The sequence below is a fragment of the Balaenoptera physalus genome (assembly GCF_965194825.1).
Source record: "Balaenoptera physalus genome assembly, chromosome: 7".
Lineage (NCBI taxonomy): Eukaryota > Metazoa > Chordata > Mammalia > Artiodactyla > Balaenopteridae > Balaenoptera > Balaenoptera physalus.
This window is the reverse complement of record NC_138886.1, coordinates 1,320,519-1,338,524: the sequence shown is the minus strand read 5'-3', so window position 1 is coordinate 1,338,524 and position 18,006 is coordinate 1,320,519. Positions and strand designations below refer to the sequence as shown.

The window sequence follows — 18,006 nt, the reverse complement described above, 5'->3', positions numbered from 1 at the left end:
CTTACCTGTAGCTGAGATCACAGGGCCTAGCAGTTTGAACGTCTTGGAAGTGCAACCACGGACCTCAAATGCTCCCATGCTAGACTCCAAGCTGTCCCACCCAAGACACGCAGCTGTGCCGCGCGTGTCTGCAGCCGAGCCTAGCGGCAGGTGTGGGTCCACCCTAACCCCCTGGGCTTTTTCATTTATCAGCACAAACCACCCATTAGGCCACGGTCAGCAGCGTGATTCTCAAGCATAAAGAACGGGCTGAATTAGGAAAAAAGGGACACTGCATATGAATTTTAGAATTTATTAAATAAGAAAACTGTCAATTTGAACAGGATGCAAAAAGGACGTTTATTTAAAAAAATAACATCCATAGGAAAACAGCCAAAAAGGCATCTAGTGCATGTTACGCCTCCCCTCCAACAGGAAGGGATTGGAAAGGCACCTGGGGAGACGTCGCCCTGACCCGGGAAGGCTCTGCCTAGGCTCCAAGTCCCTGAATCCTACATGTCATCGTACAAGATGCCGCCTGGAATGCGTAGCAAAACCCTCCAGCCAACACCAGTTTTCCAGTGCACTTAGATGGTGTCTCACCGTGGAATGCCTGTGCTGACCTTGGTCCCTGAGGGAAGACAATGGCAACCACCTCGTGGGGCATCCATGCTCAGGTCACCAAGCACAGGAGCCCCCCGCCCCCCGGAAGCCGAAGGAGCGGTCTGTGAGCCAGAGGGGGCGCTGAGCACTGGCAGTAAGGCACAGGCCCCCGTCTGAGGCGCGCGCTTACGTTACGGCTCACTTAGTGTTGTTCTCTACTTATGAAAGCAAAGACGATCAACTGAACTTATCTTACAGTTCATATTCTAGAATGACAATGGAAAACACTCATCACAGAATTGCTGTTTTCGTTTAGTAACTCTAAGAAAAATCACCGGCTTTTAGAGAAATGTCTTCCAGTAGATGATGAGCGTCTATAAACAGCGGGGAGCTCGCCAAGAAGGGCGACACGAAGCACAGAAGCTGCTCTCGCATACGGGAGCTGCTCCTCCCTGCGTGCGGCTAACGATACTGTTCCAGGCCATGAAGTTAGTATCTCGTGATAGATATTTTTACTGTGTGTGAAGACTGCACATTCAGAGACATGGTGGCGTGTTGGAATCCGTCGGGTAATGGTTTCAGGATGTAAACAGAGCTGTGAGCTGGAAGCACCTCCGTGGTTCTCAAGACTCCTCCCCCTGATCTTTAATTTCAGAAATTCTGTCTATAGATTTAAGGATTTCAGCAACAAGATTCAACGTTTCAGCTCCAGAAACCAGCTGCCTGAAATAAAAGCACAGATGTTACAGATGGTTTCTACAACTGCTCCAGGGCAATAACAGAAGCTTTGGGACCTCCCTGGTGGTCCAGTGGTTTGGGCTCCCTGCTTCCACTGCGGGGGGGGGGGCACAGGTTGGTTCCCTGGTCGGGGAACTAAGGTCCCGCAAGCCACACAACGCAGCCCCCCGCCCCCACCCCCACCCCCCCAAAAAAACCCCCGAAGCATTAAAGCAGAGAAGTTCCAGAGTGAAAAGTGAAGAGTTTTTAAATCTTAGATTCTGTCTCAAGAGACTCTTTGTACTGGACTTAAATGAGACGGGCTTCCCTACCCACGGCTGTGTCTGGACACCCGATGGGCTTCCCTACCAGCGGCTGTGACTGGACACCGCTGCCGCTGAGCTCAGCCCCGCGGGAGAGAGATCACAGCGACGGCGACCGACCCCTCCCAGGAGCCTCACTGTGCCCTGCATGTCTTGGGCCTTCTTCAAGTTTATGTGCTTTTACAAGAGGGAAAGTATTATTCTTTTTCACTCAAAACCTTGGTGTCTCGTAGGTGATTCAGATCTGGCTGACGTTAACCCTCAAGCCTCCCAGGTGAGAACGGTTATCCCTCCGCGGACCACAGAGGGCCTGCTTGCCAAGGATGTGTCGTATGACCGCGGGGTGAACAGGATCACTGAGCCCCACCCCACAAGGCTGCAGCTTGAAACATCGGCTAAGCAGCCCCCTCCAACCCCTGCACTCACTTGATGGAGGCATGCGCATTGTTCATGACAACACGGAGGTTCTGCAGGGCCACCTCTGCGTTCTGCTTCACCACTGTCAGGCTGGCGCCCTGGCCTGACCGCAGGGCTTCGTTCTCCCGCTTGAAGTTAGAGACCTGCGCCTGGGCCCGAGGTGGGGGGTAGGGGGCGGGCGTGGCAGCGTTAGGACTTTTTCCTGGCTAAACAGGAGAGCAGCTAAAAGGCCATCTGACTGGCACCAGACAAGGCACCCTAGGTAGAGGCGACAAGGGGATGATGCCCTTTCCTAACTGGGGGGTAGCAGGCCTCCTAAAGGACACGGGCCTAATGCCGTCCCTGGTACCTCACCTGTCCTCTGGTGTGCACGTGCCACCCCCCGCTGTATAGTGATGCCCTCGACACTCTTGTTGGGCACAACCAGGAGGCCCGGGAGGAAAGCTCACACTGTCCTGATTTGGGTGCTTCATCTGCTAGGGGGAGCAGGAGGGGGAGGGGAGGAAACCCCAACAGAGATTCTTGGGTGCCTTTTTTGGAATGCACGAATACGTGAACCATTTAAGACCCTCTCTCTAGTTACCTGGAGCAAGCTGATTTCCTGTTTCAGTTTTAGGACGTGATTTTCTGCCTTTACGGCCCGTTTCTGTTATTCCCCCCACAAAACAAGAAAAAAAAAAAGGCATCACTGATGTGGTAACGTGGACACAGGACACATCCCCTCCCTCCCCGTCCCTCTCCCTCACCTGGCGGCCCCGGCCAGGCGGGCCCACCCCGTGGCTGGGCAGCCCATGGTGAGGGACCCCTGCTCACTGCCGGCCTGCCTGGGCCCACCCAGACCCACGTGCCCCCGGGGCAGGACTCGGTGCCCTGTAGGGAGCGACACACCAGACACTTCACAGTGTCCAGCCAGGCCGGCCCCGCCCAGCTCCCCCTGCTGCGAACCAGGAGCCCGTCTGCTCACGGTCACGCGCTCCAGATTCCGCTCCACCTGCTGCGCCACCGACTCCAGGTCGTGATAGTCCCTCTCCTCCTTGATCATTTTCGCTTCTAACTTCCGCTCAAGCGTCCTCACCCTTGTGAAGGAGAAAGCCCAGGTTATTGGTAACTCCCTTGACTAATTCTAAGAATGTTAGACTATAAGGAGTTTTAATTGGACTGATCAAATAAAAACCACAAGAGCCCGAGGTTTCAGAATGCACCTCGGGAGGAACAGCTGTGAGGCAACAGCCTCAGAGCGGGATGCGAGTCAGCGCACGGCCAGGGGCGCCCTGGGGCCGTCTGACAGCTCTGCTGCCCCGTCATCAAGCGGGCTTCATTTTGCTGTTTCAAATACACTTTTACACAGGACATAAGAAACGTATCTGATGCTGAGGGTTTAATGCAATAGAACCCATGCTCACACAACTACTGAAGCCCGCGCGCCTAGAGCCCGTGCTCGTCAACAAGAGAAGCCACCGCGATGAGAAGCCCGCGCACCACAACGAAGAGTAGCCCCCGCTCGCCGCAACTAGAGAAAGCCCGCGCACAGCAACGAAGACCCAACGCAGCCAAAAATAAATAAATTAAATAAACTAATTAAAACAAAACAAAACAAACAATAAAAACCCAGGCACACACAGCTGCTGAGCCTGCGTGCTGCAGCTGCTGAGGCCTGTGCCCCTGGAGCCCGTGCTCCTACGGCGAGAGAGGCCATCGCGGTGGGGGGCCCGCGCGCCGCAGTGAGGAGTGGCCCCCGCCGCGGCTGGAGAGAGCCCGTGTGCAGCGGCGAAGACCCAACACAGCCCCCCAAAATAATTAATTAATTAAATAAGTAAAGAAATAGAAAAAAAATTAAAAAAAATAAACAAACCCAGGCACAGTCCAACTCCGATACTTCGTTATCGTTTTCGCATTGGTTTCTTTGAGGGTCAGAAGATGATTTGAATTGCAAGCCTAACTCAAAACTTACGTACATTTCTGTTTGAGTTTCAGAGAAGCTCTGAACCTCAGTCAGCTTCCTTCTTAGCTTAGAATTTTCATCTTTCAGCTGTAGAAAAAGAAAATCCTTATTAGAAACTCAGTGTCTCACTACAAAGGGATGTGTGCTTCTGCTCTTTGGCTCTGGAACTTCTTGATAAACAAAAATATTGCAAGAGTCACCCTACAGTCCACGTACAGGGAAAAACCAAGAACAAAGTTGCCTGCTTTTTAAAGGCCTACTACAGTCACAGACTCCAGTCTTACTCAGATCTTGTAACTCTTTCTTAGGTGACTATAATTTTTCAAATGCCCTCAGGACACCAGGCAAGCTGTCCCCGAGCCACCAGCTGGGGTGGACCCTTTTCTGAGGGGCAGCGCGTTGAGGGTCTCCCTCTGCTCCAGTTCTCACCCCCTCACAGCCCTCCGCGTGACTTTTTGGCGGTTACGCTCACGCCGGTCAGACAGACCACGGGCTGTCTTGTCCTTGGAGCCCACCCCCCAGGCCATCAGGGACACTGGGGGCTCCAGGCTTCCTCCAAGAATGCTGCTTAGACACGAGCCGTGACCAGGGTGCCGACGCACAGCCCCCCTCACTTACTGCTTCGTAACTTATCTGCAGCGTCCGAAGGTGCCTGTCCCCCAGAGACTCTCCGGGGACTGTGAAGTCGGTGCTGGGGCTCCCGGCTGGGGAGACGCGGGAGTCGGAGTCGCTCAGCGTGCACGGAGGCAGAGACTCGGGCCCCACCAGCTCCGACGGGTTGGAGAAAAAGGAGACATAGGTGCTGCAGGGCGACGTGCTGGCGGTGACCCTGGAGGAGTGGGTCTGCTCCACGGCAGACGGCAGGTAGGCCCCGTCCCACCCTTCGTCCTCGTCCTCGTCCTCGTCCAGGACGTCGCCAGCCTCCGTCGGGTCTTCGAAAAACGGCTGCTGATACTCCAGGCCATACCCCACGGTCTGGGAGGTGGGGGAGTTGCGGTCGAGTCCCAGCGAGTGCCTCGTGGCTTCCTGAAGAAAACAGGGAGGCGATGCTGACTCAGGAGCCGTCGCAGGCCCTTCTTCCTAGACGTCTGACGTTGGAACAAGAAGAAAGGCCCATCTCGGCTACCGGGAAGGTGAGGGGCAGGAGGGACCCAAACGGCTCTGAGCGCCACCCGGCTTCTCCGCCGGGAGCAGCGGCTGCCCCGCTTTGCCCCAAAGCCCTCGGCCAGCCTCCTGGGAGGGAACGCTGCACGTCAGAAGAGAGACGGCCTCCGGAAGGGTTTTCTGTCTAAGGTCACTGCAAACAACGCCTTAGGTTTACCTTTGAATAAATTCTGCTGTCGGTATTCTCTTTCGACAGGCCAAGGTTCTTGCTTTTCAGAAACTCTTTAAAGGAGAATGGATTTGCCTCTTCAAGATCTCCAAGTTTCTCACCTGAAATGATAACAGATGTCACAAACGTGAAAAGTCTCCTGAAGGTCCTTAAAGGGAACTTCCCTGTTCGTTGCTTTTTCCTGAACATGACCCCAGCTAAGACGGGGAACACTGCCTTCGTCCTTCCACCAGACCTCAGCGACACTGGGAAATGAGAAAGCTGGCTGATAAAACAGACCAACTCGGGCATTCTAAATTCTCCTTCTCGTCCCAGCCCCTCGGTCCCCACACCTTGCTGCCCACGGGGTCCACCTGGGGACATGTAAGGCTGCCACGCGCCTCCACTCCCATGCAAAGGGCTTGGGCCGCAGCCTACGCCGGAGGCTGGCAGAGCGCACGTGCAGCCACGTGAGGAACCACTGCTCCGCCTCCAGCCTTTTCCCCACTCACTCTCCAGCTTTCCCTTCTCTTTCCCACTCTCCCGGTACCCAACCAGCCACCCTGCGGCCCTTTTGGCCCACCAGTGATCCAAGCCCAGGTGCCAACCCTGTATGAAGTTGGCTCCTGTAACCCTGGCCCCACTGTCTCCTCAGACCCCTCAGGTGTGACTTCCCACCCCCTGCCATCCCTCATGCCCAGGTTCTCCTGCCCCTGTGCCCACTTTCCCTCCACCCGCGGGTCAGGATCGACTGTGGGGCTCCACCCCCACCTGCTCTTTCGGGCTCCAGGTGTACTAGTTATATGCTGTCAGACTGACAGCCCTGCCGCTGGGCACGTGCCTGGCACGTGGAGACATGGGCGGAGAGAAAAAGAAAGGATTACTGAACTACTGTACCTCCAAAGTGCGTGTTCTGGGCTCCTGATGGACCTTGCTTAGTGCCTTTCCCCTTTCCATAGGCAAAATCTGCAAAGAGACATCATCACCCCACCGTGATCATGGGAAGCCTTTATGACCACAACTTTTTTTGACATGCGGTCTCTATTGCAGTGGTTCTTACGGCCTGGGCAACTTTCAGAGCACAAGCCCCCGGGCTCCTGCCCCTGGAGATGGTCTGACGTCCATGGGCCCTGGCATCTGTGATTCTGAAAAAGCTCCCGATAGGTTTGATGCCCCGTGGGGCAGGCGCACGTCCTCCGTCTTATGGTGCCTCCTGAATGCCCTCGTGGGTTGTCATTGGCTCTCAGACCCTGACAGAACCACCTAAACGCTCCCTGAACACCCTGGACCCCAGGCGGTGTAGCCGCTTGGGGAGAATTAGGATGAACTAAAGATGGCCTCTGCCCAGCTGCAGCGACCAGAGGATGGCTACACCTGGTTTCCCAGCCTGGCCTACTGGATGAAGGTTCCCTCATCCTCCCACCTGAAAGAGCCAGGTGGTTTCCTGTGTTGCCACTGGGCCTACCTCTATGCCGGCATTTGCCATGGTGTACTGGAACTGTCTGGCTGGGGGGGCAGGGGGTTCTCCAAGAGGAGACTGTGAGCTCCAGGGAGCGGGACTCCCATCCACTTGCGTTTCCTACTCCCAGCGCCCGGCGCACGGTGGGGCTAGTGGTCACCGTTGGGCCGGGGGTGAGTTGCGCTATCGCGCGGGACCTACAGGTAGTGCCGGCACCGGGAGTCCCTGAGGCTCGTCTCTCACCTGTGTCTCCCACGGAAGCTAGCACCGGACTGGGCACATAGCACATAAACGTCGGCCGAATGCCGAAGAACTGGGACTCCAGGTCCCTGGCTTGGGGGCGCTCACAGTCTAGCTGGGGGAGACAAGACCGGCGCTCATAGAACGCGGGAGCTGTAATAACAACAAGAGCGACTTCACCGCGCGCCCGCCTCACCTGGACCTCAGTGCGGACGCCCGCCCGCCCCCCGCCCGCTCACCGTCCGGAATGACGAGGCTCCGGGGCCGGGACAACGGGGTGACGCCGGGGCGGCGCGCGTAGCCCGCCATCGCCGCGGGCCCCGCGGCGCCAGCCCTCCCTAGCCCGGCAGCTTTGGCTCCATGGCTCCGACTTCGCCCCGACCGCGGACCAAGTCGGCCACCCCCGTCGCCCGCCGCTCGGCCGCTGCTCCGAACCTCTGGCCGCCGCTTCTGCTCCGCGCACCGGAAGCGCAAGCCTGAACGCCTCGGGCCGGCGCCGGGGGGGCGGGGGCGCCGGAGGCGGAACAGGAAGTGACGACAGAGTCGGTGGGCGGTGACTCAAGATGGCGGCTATGGTGCTGGCGGCGACGCGGCTGCTGCGAGGCTCGGGCTCCTGGGGCCGCTCGCGGCTGAGGTGAGCCGAGGGCCGGCCGGGGATCGGCCGGGGGCTGGGGCGGCCCCCCCGCTTCTGGACGCTCCGCCTTTGGCTCCCCCACGCCGAGGGGCGGCGCCCGGCAAGCGGGCTGGGAGTGCGGGACCCCCGCCCGGTCCCCGAGGCGACGGGAGCACTTCCCCCCTTGGCGCCCCGGGCTCCGACCCCGAGCCCCATCCGCCTCTCTCTCGTCCTCTCCTCCCGGGCGGTCGGGGGTGCTCGTCCGAGGTCACGTGTCACCTCCGCCCCGGCCCCTTCCGGCCGCGTGCCCCCTTGTGAGGCCGAGCCGGCAAGCCTGGGTTCTGTGGTCGCCAGAGTCATGTCCTTGACTGCTGTGCTCTGTCCCCTCTCCTCGGGATGTCTGGCCTTTTCCCGCACTGGCGCTTTCATTCAGGCGACAGATGGGTGTTGATGCCTCGCTGTGAGGTCCTGGGTGCGATGGGGACAGAGACCAGGCAGTGGGTCCAGGCAGTCTCGTGCCCAAAGTGTCAGCTTTGAAAGGAGTAAGCCGCCTTCGGCGGTAAGAAACGGGAGAGACTAACTTCAGGTGGGATGAGGAGGAGCAGCTTACGAGGAGGTGACGTCTAAGCCAAGGGATGGAGCATGAGAGAAGGGTCAGCCCCGTGAACAGTGCAGGGGAAGGCAGGTCAGCCCAGGAGCCGTGAGCACAGCAGCGTGGGGTGATGAGCCCAGCGTGTCCAGGGAACGGACCAGCCGGCCAGTGGGACCCGGACCTGGGGCGGGGGGCGGCCAGCAGACGGGTTTGGAGGGGGAGCTGGGGGCCTTCGGGACCAGGTGAAGAGATGTGGTTTCCGCTTAGGCTCCGGGGGGCTGTTGAAGGGCAGGGCTTGGCCAAGTGCTTGGTGTGTAGAAACAGACTTAACCCACTTAACCCTCCTTTCGTGGAGGTGGCATTTGAGGCCTAAGGACCTGAACCAACTTGCCGCGTGTCCCTGGGAACACCTCAGTGGTGTTCTTGGTCACTCTTCTGTGTTGTCTCTGGGGACGTGTAGAAATCAGTTCTCTAGATAAGGAGATGCTGATTTTTTAAATGCACACAAAACACAAATAACTGCGCCTAGGTGGTCACCACAGGTCCCATCATCTCAGTTGTATTGTACCTGGGCCGCCTTCTGTGTTTCAGGTTTGGAGCCCCTGCATACAGGCAGTTCAGTAGTGGCGGTGCCTATCCCAGCGTCCCCCTCTCTTCCCCCTTGCCCGGAGTACCCAAGCCTGTTTTTGCTACAGTTGATGGACAAGAAAAGTTTGAAACCAAAGTTACCACACTGGAGAATGGGCTTCGTGTGGCGTCCCAAAATAAGTTTGGACAGTTTTGTACAGTAGGAAGTAAGTACTGTCGGTAGCATTGCGGGTGGCCCCATCTGTTGTAACGTGCACACGCTTCAGTTCACTGTTAGTTGTACTTAGGGCATCGTTCGTGAATTGTATCCTGAGTGAAAAAGCATGGCGTAGAATCTGAAAATTTAGTAATCAGAGTATGAACAGTGGCTCTCCTGGTGGTGGGTTTTCTTTTCCTTCTTTCTACGTTTCTGTTATCCTAAAAGGTTTCTACCAGAGATATAAAGTACGTAATTTTATAAACACTGACGTACGTATATAGCTGTGAAAACCTTCGGAGTCAAGGTAATGTACGTATTTGTCATTCTCATATGTTTAAATCTGGCTGTTTGGTCATATTCACAATTTTAAAAGGTTTGTCTTGATTAGATCTTCCCTTTTGAATATCTGACTTAACCTGTCAATTTTCTTTTTATTGCCAGTTCTTATTAACTCTGGATCAAGATATGAAGCAAAATATCTCAGTGGAATTGCTCACTTTTTGGAAAAATTGGCATTTTCGGTCAGTGTCCAACTTGTGATTTTTGATACTATACTTGGGAAGAATCTGTCAAGGTTTGCTTTTCTAAAATGGGTATTTTAATAAATGCTTAAGTTGCCAAGTTGATACGAATTAAGGTTTCTAAGTTAAAAGATGATTTGATTTAATGTGTTCTGAAAGCAAAAGTAAGTTTTTTTCTTAAAAACTGTATCTTGGAGGCTGTTCTGTGTGGCTCATGTAGGTTCTCTTGTTCATTTTTCTAGTCTACGGATCGATTTGGCAGCAAAGATGAAATTCTGCTTACCTTGGAGAAGCACGGGGGTATCTGTGACTGCCAGACATCCAGGTACGCCAGCTTTCACGTACAGACTCGTCTTTTATCACGTGGATTGTCCTCATCCTTGGTCAGAGTCCCCCTGAGCCCCTCCCATCGGCGAGGCCGTGGAGGTGAATGGTGAGAAGTGAGCCCTGGTCCAGGCAGAGATTCGGGTGGAGGGTTGGGTGTGTGGCAACACTTACACAGAGACATGCGCTCCGAGGGCCAAGCCTCCCCTGTCATTCGAGCCAGGCTGCTGGCTGGGCGCTGGGGACGCAGAGCAGGCCTGTCCCCAGGATGCTCACAGGTCGGGCAGAGGGCTGCACCACAGCTGGTGGACGCAGGAGCCAGGGGCCGAGGGTGGTGGGAGCGTGGGGGGGTCAGGAAGGGAACGGTAGGTAACTCAACGTCGGGGCTGCTGCTTGAAGGCGCCTGCCAGGTGGAATAACGGGCGGCCGTGGCTCAGACGCAGGGGACAGCAGGTGCAGAGGCTCAGCCTGGAAGAGGCAGTGGTCGGTTTGGGGTGGGGAAGGTTCAGTAGGTAGCTGGGGCACAGATGGGGTAGGGGTGCTGTGGACAAAGACAGGTGGTGTTTGTCTGCCCAGTGTGGGGCGTGTTTGGAAAGCTGTGTTCAGGGCAATGTGAGATAAGCAGACAGAGATCACACCTTTTTTTTTTTTTGGTCCACGCCGGGTGCCATGTGGGATCTTAGTTCCCCGACCAGGGATCGAACCCGGGCCCCTGCAGTGGAAGCACAGAGTCCTAACCACTGGACCCCCAGGGAAGTCCCAGATCACACTTTTTTTAAGCGGTTGGTTATTTCAATCTGAATGTTAAAAAAATTAGAGAGAAAATATAGGTTAAATGCCAAGAATTAGAGTTGGCATGGAGGCAGTATGTTCACATGTTCAGAAAGTCTGTTCAGAAACTTGTGGCTCCCGGCTGCCCGTGAATGAAAGCCAGACTGGTTGGCTGTGTTCTTGCGAAAAATCGCATCCTCCGTCTCCCCAGGGAGCCCCTTCCTCTGGTCAGGCAGGCCTGTGTTCTGCCCCAACGCAGCCAGCTAATTCTCAGCTCAGACTTTCGTTCCTGCCGCTCTCCCCCGTGGTCCTACAGCACTTCCCCGCTGAGAATGGCCCCTTCCCTGCAGAGGCCCTGGTGGCCACGTCTCCCCTCCAGGGCTCGCTCCTCTCCACGTGGCAGCCGGGCCTGCCCTGCGTGGTCTCCGGCCTGACCGTGCCCCCCTCGTGGCTCTGTGGTTGTCACGTTTGCGTCTCCCCTGCCTCAGTGCGCCTGTCTGATCACAGCGCCTCGTGCTGCGAGCTACTGTGACAGTCAGTCTCTGTCCCCCAGCCGTCTAAGGCCAGGCATGCGCCCGTGTGGACGGTTCACCTAGCGGATACTCAGTGCAGGATGACACGAGTAGCCTCAGAGGGGGCTTGTGCTGGTGAAAACCGCTCAGAGCTGCCTCTCCAGCTCGGCTGGACAGTGTCTTCCGCTCCAGCGATTAGCCCGTGCACAGCTGTGGTTCTGCCTGCTAAGAGTTTACACTGTAAGATGGCAAAGGGGGAAAAGCCCCAGGTGTATGCTGGCCCTCGACGCAGAAAGATGTAACCACCTTCCCTGCCACCCCAGCATACACCTGTGGTGACCTTATTGCCCCCAACGTTGGTTTTGTTGGTTTTTCCAGAGACACCACCATGTATGCTGTGTCTGCTGATTCTAAAGGCCTGGACACGGTGGTCGGCCTGCTGGCAGACGCGGTCCTGCACCCCAGGCTAACAGGTGCGCGTTTGGGCTGCTTGAGGGGTCCTGGGGTGGGGGCAATGCTGGGAGGTGTGTTGACGCACTGCCCCGGGGAGGGGCGCTGTGTTATGGAGCCTTGGGCCCACCCACCAGTGACAGTCAGCAGGGGGGTCACTGGAGACAACGCTCACGATTAGAAACGTCCTTGATACTGAATACTTCGACTCTCGTCTCTGTGCCCTTTGACGTTTGTAGCGAAACGGTTCTTTCATTTCAGAAAAGCATCTCAGACGGTGTTTAAACACCCTGACTGACGTGTTACCAGAAGTTTCTGTGTCTCTGTGCCCATTCCCTTCCTCAGCCTTGCAAATGGCAGGACTTCAAGCTCCCTGCTAGGAGTGGACACAGGCCAGTCTAGCTGCGCTGTGTTTCACAGCAGCCTGGCCTTGGGGTTCCCAGGCTGCGGTTCCGCATTACGATCTTTCTGGCACTGGTTCCAGTTACCTGATGAAACACACCCCCGCCATTGGTCTGTGCCTCTGTGTCTGGACCTGAGCGCCTCGTACGGGGAGGACGCCGCGGCTCGGAGCGGGGCCAGGTGGCTGCTTCCGGGCAGAGGGGAGGAGGCCCAGATCGTCCAGGTCCCGGCCTGCAGGGCACTCTCCCCGTCGCTCGTACCAGCGCCCCCCAGGTCTGCCCCAGAGGAAGGCAGAGGAGGCTCTGCCCGTGCCTGCCGATGAACGACACTGGGCCCAGCTCGGCGACCCAGGCTCAGGGCGGCCTCCGTCTGAGCCTCGTCTCTGATTCTCTGCAGATGAAGAAATCGAGCTGGCGCGTATGGCTGTCCGGTTTGAGCTGGAGGACCTCAGCATGCGGCCCGACCCGGAGCCCCTTCTCACCGAGATGATTCACGAGGTGCGATGGACACGCGGGCCACCTCCACGGCCTCGCCCCCGACCCCGGGCTCTGGGGGGGTCGTTCACCTGCCCGATGCCACCTTGCAGGACATTTTTAATTTCTGAATTTGTTAGCTATGCAAGTTTTAAACTTTTTAATCCTTACGGTAACAAGGTCTGTAGAGTGAGCCTTTTATGTTACATTTCTTACGAATTTTCATTCTGGAGAGGCAGATTTTACTATTTTTGTAAACACACAAAGCTGCTCCTGCCAAACGGTAGCTGAAACGAGCAGCTGGTGGGCTTTTCCCATCTGGCCGGGGATCGCTGCAGTCCCGGCTTGCCTGGGAGGCCTGGCTGCGTTCCCTCTGTCACTTGTGTTTCTCTTGCTTCCTTTATCAAGGCCGCTTACAGGGAAAACACAGTCGGCCTGCACCGTTTCTGCCCCACGGAGAACATAGCAAAGATTGACCGGTCGGTGCTTCACTCCTACCTGCGAAACTACTACACCCCCGACCGCATGGTGCTGGCCGGGGTGGGGGTAGAGCACGAGCGCCTGGTGGAATGCGCCAGGAAGTACCTCCTGGGCACCCGGCCTGCCTGGGGCAGTGGGGCGGCCGTGCACGTGGACGGGTCGGTGGCACAGTACACTGGGGGCATCGTCAAGGTAAAGCCATGATCTCAGGTTGCGTACGCTTTCTTTGATTTCTTTTTTCAGTGTGATCGATCTTGCGTTTATCCTGAAGGTGTTAGGTTCACCTTAACTGGGCTTCACCTTAACCCACGTTCCTGTTAGAGCTGAGCTCCACCTGGGCTCGAGGCTCGGCTGGCTCGCGCCTCTCGAGGGGGTTTCCTGACATTGGTGTACGGTTTCTGTAGACCCGTTTATATACCACCTGACCTGAGAAGCGTGCGAGGCCTGGTGGTCTTTCACTGAGTGTACGCATCCATTCTTCTTGGTTCCAGCTGGAAAGGGACATGTCCAGTGTCAGCCTGGGCCCCACCCCGTTCCCCGAGCTCACGCACATCATGATTGGCCTGGAGAGCTGTTCCTTCTTGGTGAGTCCTGGGCGGCTCGGGGCGTCCTGGAGCGGGTCACACCTGCGCGGGCTCCGCCCAGGCTGAGCTCTGCCGTCCGTCTGCCGCAGGAGGGGGACTTCCTCCCTTTCGCGGTGCTGAACATGATGATGGGCGGCGGCGGCTCCTTCTCGGCCGGCGGGCCTGGCAAGGGCATGTTCACCAGGCTCTACCTCAACGTGCTCAACAGGTGGGTTGGGTGCCCTCGCCCGCTCTGTCGGGGCCGCTGGCCCAGCCGAGCATGCTCTGGGGCCGTGACACCTTCCTGGTGTCCCTCTCTTCACGTCCCTCACAGGCACCACTGGATGTACAACGCTACCTCCTACCACCACAGCTACGAGGACACGGGCCTCCTGTGCATTCACGCCAGCGCCGACCCCAGACAGGTGAGGGCCGGGCCTCCTTCACTGCGGGAACGGGGGGACGAAAGCTGCCGGGCTGAGATCACCCTCTCGCGCTCCACGCTCTCTTACAGGTTCGAGAAATGGTGGAAATCATCACGAGAGAGTTTGTTTTAATGGCTGGAGCTGTGGATGTGGTAAGTAGGGCTCCTAGCCATTTCCAGCATGCTCGCGGTGTTGGATGGGTAGAGAACATGGTGTAGGGGTGGCCGGCAGAGGGCCCGTGCTCTGTGCCCACACCACCAGCGTCCCAGCCAGGACAGCACAGCCCCGGGGTGACCCAGACCTGCCCCCGTGGGAGCCCGTCCTCCCTGGTCTTGATGCTGAGAACCCCCCAGTGCCGGGTCTGCTTGCTCTGACCGAGCCCACGCCTCCTGTGCCTGCCCTGTGTCCTTCTGTAAGAGGGTAAATTGGAGCAGCGTTGAACAGAACGAGCGGGCCACGCGGGGCATTTTTCTCGCTCTTTCTTGATTCTGGTTTATGTTTTGACCTGAGATTTTGCTCCCTTGTTTTTTTCATTTACTTCTTATCATACCGTACGTGTTCAGAAGTCTTGTTTTTTTTCCTGGGTCAGAACTGGCACCAGTAAGCAGGTTCTCTGTATGCGCTACACGTGGACGCGCGCTCAGACACCTGTGTGCACGGGCATGCACACGCGCTACACGTGGACGCGCGCTCAGACAGCTGTGTGCACACGCACGCACACAGGCACACACACGTGCACGCCGCAGCAGAGAGGCCCAGCGTGTGAGCCTGCTGGGGGTCAGTGTGTGTGCTTCACCCTCAGAGCTTCTCTTCTGCACATTCCGTGTTTTCTCCAGTAACCACATACTCCCTTTTTAATCAGGAAAAGAAGCATTATTTTAAAAATAAAAACGTGTTTAAAAATTTACACTTGGTGGTTCCGTTAGCGTCCTGCTAGAAAAAGTGTTTTTCTCTAACGTGAAGTCACCTTGAGATAAAAATTATTTGCCTGAACTTGCAAAAGCGATCAAGACCTGTGTTAAATCAGGAGTTATTTTACTTAAAAGATACAGACTCTCGACAGCTGAGGTGTTTTCTAGCACCTGTCCTCCAGGCCTGTGAGCTCCCCGGTGGGCGGCCTGCACCTCTCACCAGCCCCCCTGGCTCTGCCCTTGCGCTCCATCCAGGCTGGGCTTCAGGAACGGAACTCACTGGAGCTGCAGTCTTAAGCTTGGCCCCAGATACAGAGCTGGCAGCTTGAGCTGGCTCCCGTGGATTTCCCAGGGAGCGTGGTAAACATAGCTGACGGGACCCTGCTCCGGGATCTGGGGGGAGCCCCAGAGCCTGCGTTGAGTGTGTTTTCCTTGTGATTTCAACGTGCGGCCAGCTTTGGGGTCCTGGAGTTTGGGTGTTTGGTGTTCTTCCCTGCTCATGCTGCATGGCAAAGTTCAAACCCAAGAACTCCAGGGAAGCATATACTTCTCCCTTATTTGGAATGTGGTAAAGGCCCTATTACTGTAGTTCCAGCCCTGACCCAGAAAGCACAGAGGCGGAAACATGGCGGGATCTGCTGGTGACTTGGGCCGCGAGCCCAGGCACGGGGGCCATCTTCCCCTATTCAGCCCTGGGTAAGCGGAAGACCCTTCGCCAGGACATGTCCGTCAGCCCCTCTGCTGGCCAGGCCGTTTGCGATTGGCTGGGAGACGGGTGTGAGCCCAGGGACTGAGCCACGTGACCCCGCAGGTGGAGCTGGAACGGGCCAAGACGCAGCTCACGTCCATGCTCATGATGAACCTGGAGGCCAGGCCCGTCATCTTCGAGGACGTGGGGAGGCAGGTGCTGGCCACCCGCTCCAGGAAGCTGCCCCACGAGCTGTGCGCGCTCATCCGTGAGTCCCGGGCCCGGGGTGGGGGTGGCCCCGCAGGCCCGTACCCCAAGCCTTGTCCTCTCCCAGGCCTGCTTCCCGGCCCTGCCCGCGCCGGCTGAGCGCCGTACCTGTGTGACTCCAGATTTTTGCCCCCTTATAAAAGGGCCTCTCAACGACCCCCCCAGGTTTCAACGCAGATTCAGTGGGAAAGTGGGTGGAAAGTGAGTGGCCCGGTGCCGTGCTGTGCGTGGAGAGACACCAGCTGTAGCAGTGCTGCCCCGGGGGCTCGTGGCAGGTGCCCGTGGCCTCCTGTGAGAGGCCTTCAGGAGGCTCTGAGCTTCCATTTCAGGATGCCAAGCTGTACTTGCTTGTGACTCTTTGGGGGACAGGTTGATCTTAGCTTCGTCAGATTCCCAAGGGGTCCGCAAGCCCAGAAGGGCTCTGCTTACTGCTCTGCGGGGCCGAGTCGCCCAGGGCGAAGCTGACCTGGTCCCCGGGCATCTGCTGGGTTTGGGTTTGTCCTGCTGAGGACAGCGCTTGCCCCGCCCACACGCGGACCCTTGTCCTCCCTGGGAGAAGCCCCTCAGACCCTCGAGTACGACAGTACCCGATCTCCCTGAGGCCTCGTCTTCTGTAGAAAATAAGTTCCCGGGGGTGTGGTTCCCTCCTCCAAGGCTGGGCCACGTGTGCAGGCCCTCAGCCCCCTCGTTCTGACCTCACCCTTCGTCCATGCGGTGCTGAGGCTTTGGTTTTCCCCTCCCTGCAGACTCGCCATGTAGGTAACTCACAGCTGAGGGGTATTTTTTCCTTTTTTAATTATATTAACTCCTGTTGGGATGGGCAGTTGAAGTTAACGCTCGCCCATTTACTAAGAAACTCACCGTGCAGTCCACACATGGCTGCGCCCGGACCTTCCGGGGTCCTCAGCATCCCTCCTCCGCAGGGGGGGAGGCGGCGGCAGGTTGGGGACCCCTCTGTCTGTCGAGGACTGCAGCCACGGCGGGGAGAGGAGTGGGACCCATGCGGGGTCGGGCGCTCCCCTGACGCCTCTCTCCCCCGTGCCAGGTGACGTGAAGCCAGAGGACGTCAAGAGAGTTGCTTCTGCGATGCTCCGCAGGAAGCCCGCCGTGGCCGCCCTGGGGGACCTGAGCGATCTGCCCGCGTACGAGCACGTCCAGGCGGCCCTGGCGAATAAGGACGGGCGCCTGCCCAGGACGTACCGGCTCTTCCGGTAGAGGCGCCGCGGCAGCACCATCCGCGTCCGTTTCTTTGGGGTGACTTCAGCGCAGACGTTCACAGACGGTGCAGACTGTGGGACTTTTCCTAAACGTGAATTCCTTCAGAATTGGACGTGCCAATCAGTGGAATAAAGATTGCTCTCCACCACTGCGGCTGGAAACTAGGGGAAGCGCGGGGAGGTTGGAGCAGCCGGCTGGGGTCAAGCCGGGCTAGTCTTCCCGCTCCCCCAGGAGTTTCGGCAGGTGGGGGAACCGCGGGGTTCCCCGAGGCCGGCGGTCGTTGAGCGGGCGAGGCCTGACCTCTCCTCGGAGGCCCCCGGGCCCATCAGCCCGCCTGCATCCGGGAGGCCAGGGCCACCCACACCAGCACCTCGAGGGTCCCGGGGCGAGGCACCATTCAGCTTGACCGGTGAGGGGTCGTCTCTTGCCCTCAATAGTAAGGCCCTGACTTCAGAGGTGGGGAGCTCGGGGCGGGGGAGGCGGGCTTGAAAGGCGGAAGGACGGAGGCCGCGTGCGGGGCCCTGCAGGGTCAGGGGGCTTTGGTGACGGCCCTGCGGGGCCTGGGCACCTGCACTGGCTGCCCTGGGTCCTTCTGACGCTGCTGTGGTTCAGAGGGCGGCTTCCTGGACGCCAGCGGGTTGCACAGAACCGGGCCACAAAGCTTTGTGGAGAAGAGTCGTCTCCAGGCTAGGCCGTAGTTTTTGAAACGCTAAGTGCAGCCCCTGCTGTCCAGCTGGGAGAGGGAGGGGTGATCTGAGGCCGTCAAATAAACGTTTCAGCGTCACCTCTGTCACGTCCGTTCATCTTGCCGGGGCCTGTTGTCCCTTTATTTCCATCCCTTTACTGCGCACCTACCCTGGCCCAGGTGGGAGGTGTCTGGGCCCCTGCTGTCCTTCGCCTGCTCCGCTCCAGTCCACTGGGTGGGAGCCCCAGGCTCATGGCCAGCAGGCCAACAGCGTGGATTCCAGTTGTTAGGAATGCCCTGTGGTTACCGGGCTGGCTGGGAGGGAGCGCGGG

The 18,006-nt window shown here is 57.8% G+C and overlaps 2 protein-coding genes across 10 annotated transcripts; one reads left to right on the top strand and one right to left on the bottom strand.

The window, feature by feature from the left end:
* Window positions 1-278: 278 nt before the first annotated feature.
* ENTR1 (endosome associated trafficking regulator 1) lies at window positions 279-7,372 on the bottom strand. 6 transcript variants are annotated; one of them, XM_082469367.1, is made up of 10 exons: window positions 7,232-7,366; window positions 6,996-7,145; window positions 6,191-6,259; window positions 5,303-5,415; window positions 4,600-5,007; window positions 3,995-4,068; window positions 3,004-3,115; window positions 2,623-2,685; window positions 2,049-2,245; window positions 279-1,305 (listed from the first exon to the last, which is right to left on the bottom strand). In XM_082469367.1, exons 1-10 carry the CDS (start codon window positions 7,299-7,301, stop codon window positions 1,206-1,208), a joined length of 1,356 nt encoding a protein of 451 aa, XP_082325493.1. In that variant the 5' UTR covers window positions 7,302-7,366; the 3' UTR covers window positions 279-1,205. The 6 variants fall into 6 exon arrangements, with proteins under 6 accessions (XP_082325493.1, XP_082325496.1, XP_082325494.1 ...); XM_082469370.1 differs by having other exon boundaries at window positions 279-1,301; XM_082469368.1 differs by having other exon boundaries at window positions 2,049-2,188.
* A 119-nt stretch (window positions 7,373-7,491) lies between these two features.
* PMPCA (peptidase, mitochondrial processing subunit alpha) lies at window positions 7,492-17,773 on the top strand. Of its 4 annotated transcripts, XM_082469363.1 has the most exons (13): window positions 7,492-7,626; window positions 8,789-8,991; window positions 9,426-9,505; window positions 9,748-9,830; window positions 11,491-11,585; window positions 12,361-12,461; window positions 12,846-13,109; window positions 13,409-13,501; window positions 13,591-13,709; window positions 13,815-13,905; window positions 13,995-14,057; window positions 15,628-15,772; window positions 16,817-17,773. In XM_082469363.1, exons 1-13 carry the CDS (start codon window positions 7,556-7,558, stop codon window positions 16,984-16,986), a joined length of 1,578 nt encoding a protein of 525 aa, XP_082325489.1. In that variant the 5' UTR covers window positions 7,492-7,555; the 3' UTR covers window positions 16,987-17,773. The 4 variants fall into 4 exon arrangements, with proteins under 4 accessions (XP_082325489.1, XP_082325490.1, XP_082325492.1 ...); XM_082469364.1 differs by lacking the exon at window positions 12,846-13,109; XM_082469366.1 differs by lacking the exons at window positions 15,628-15,772; window positions 16,817-17,773 and adding an exon at window positions 15,406-15,594.
* The last annotated feature ends 233 nt before the right edge of the window (window positions 17,774-18,006 follow it).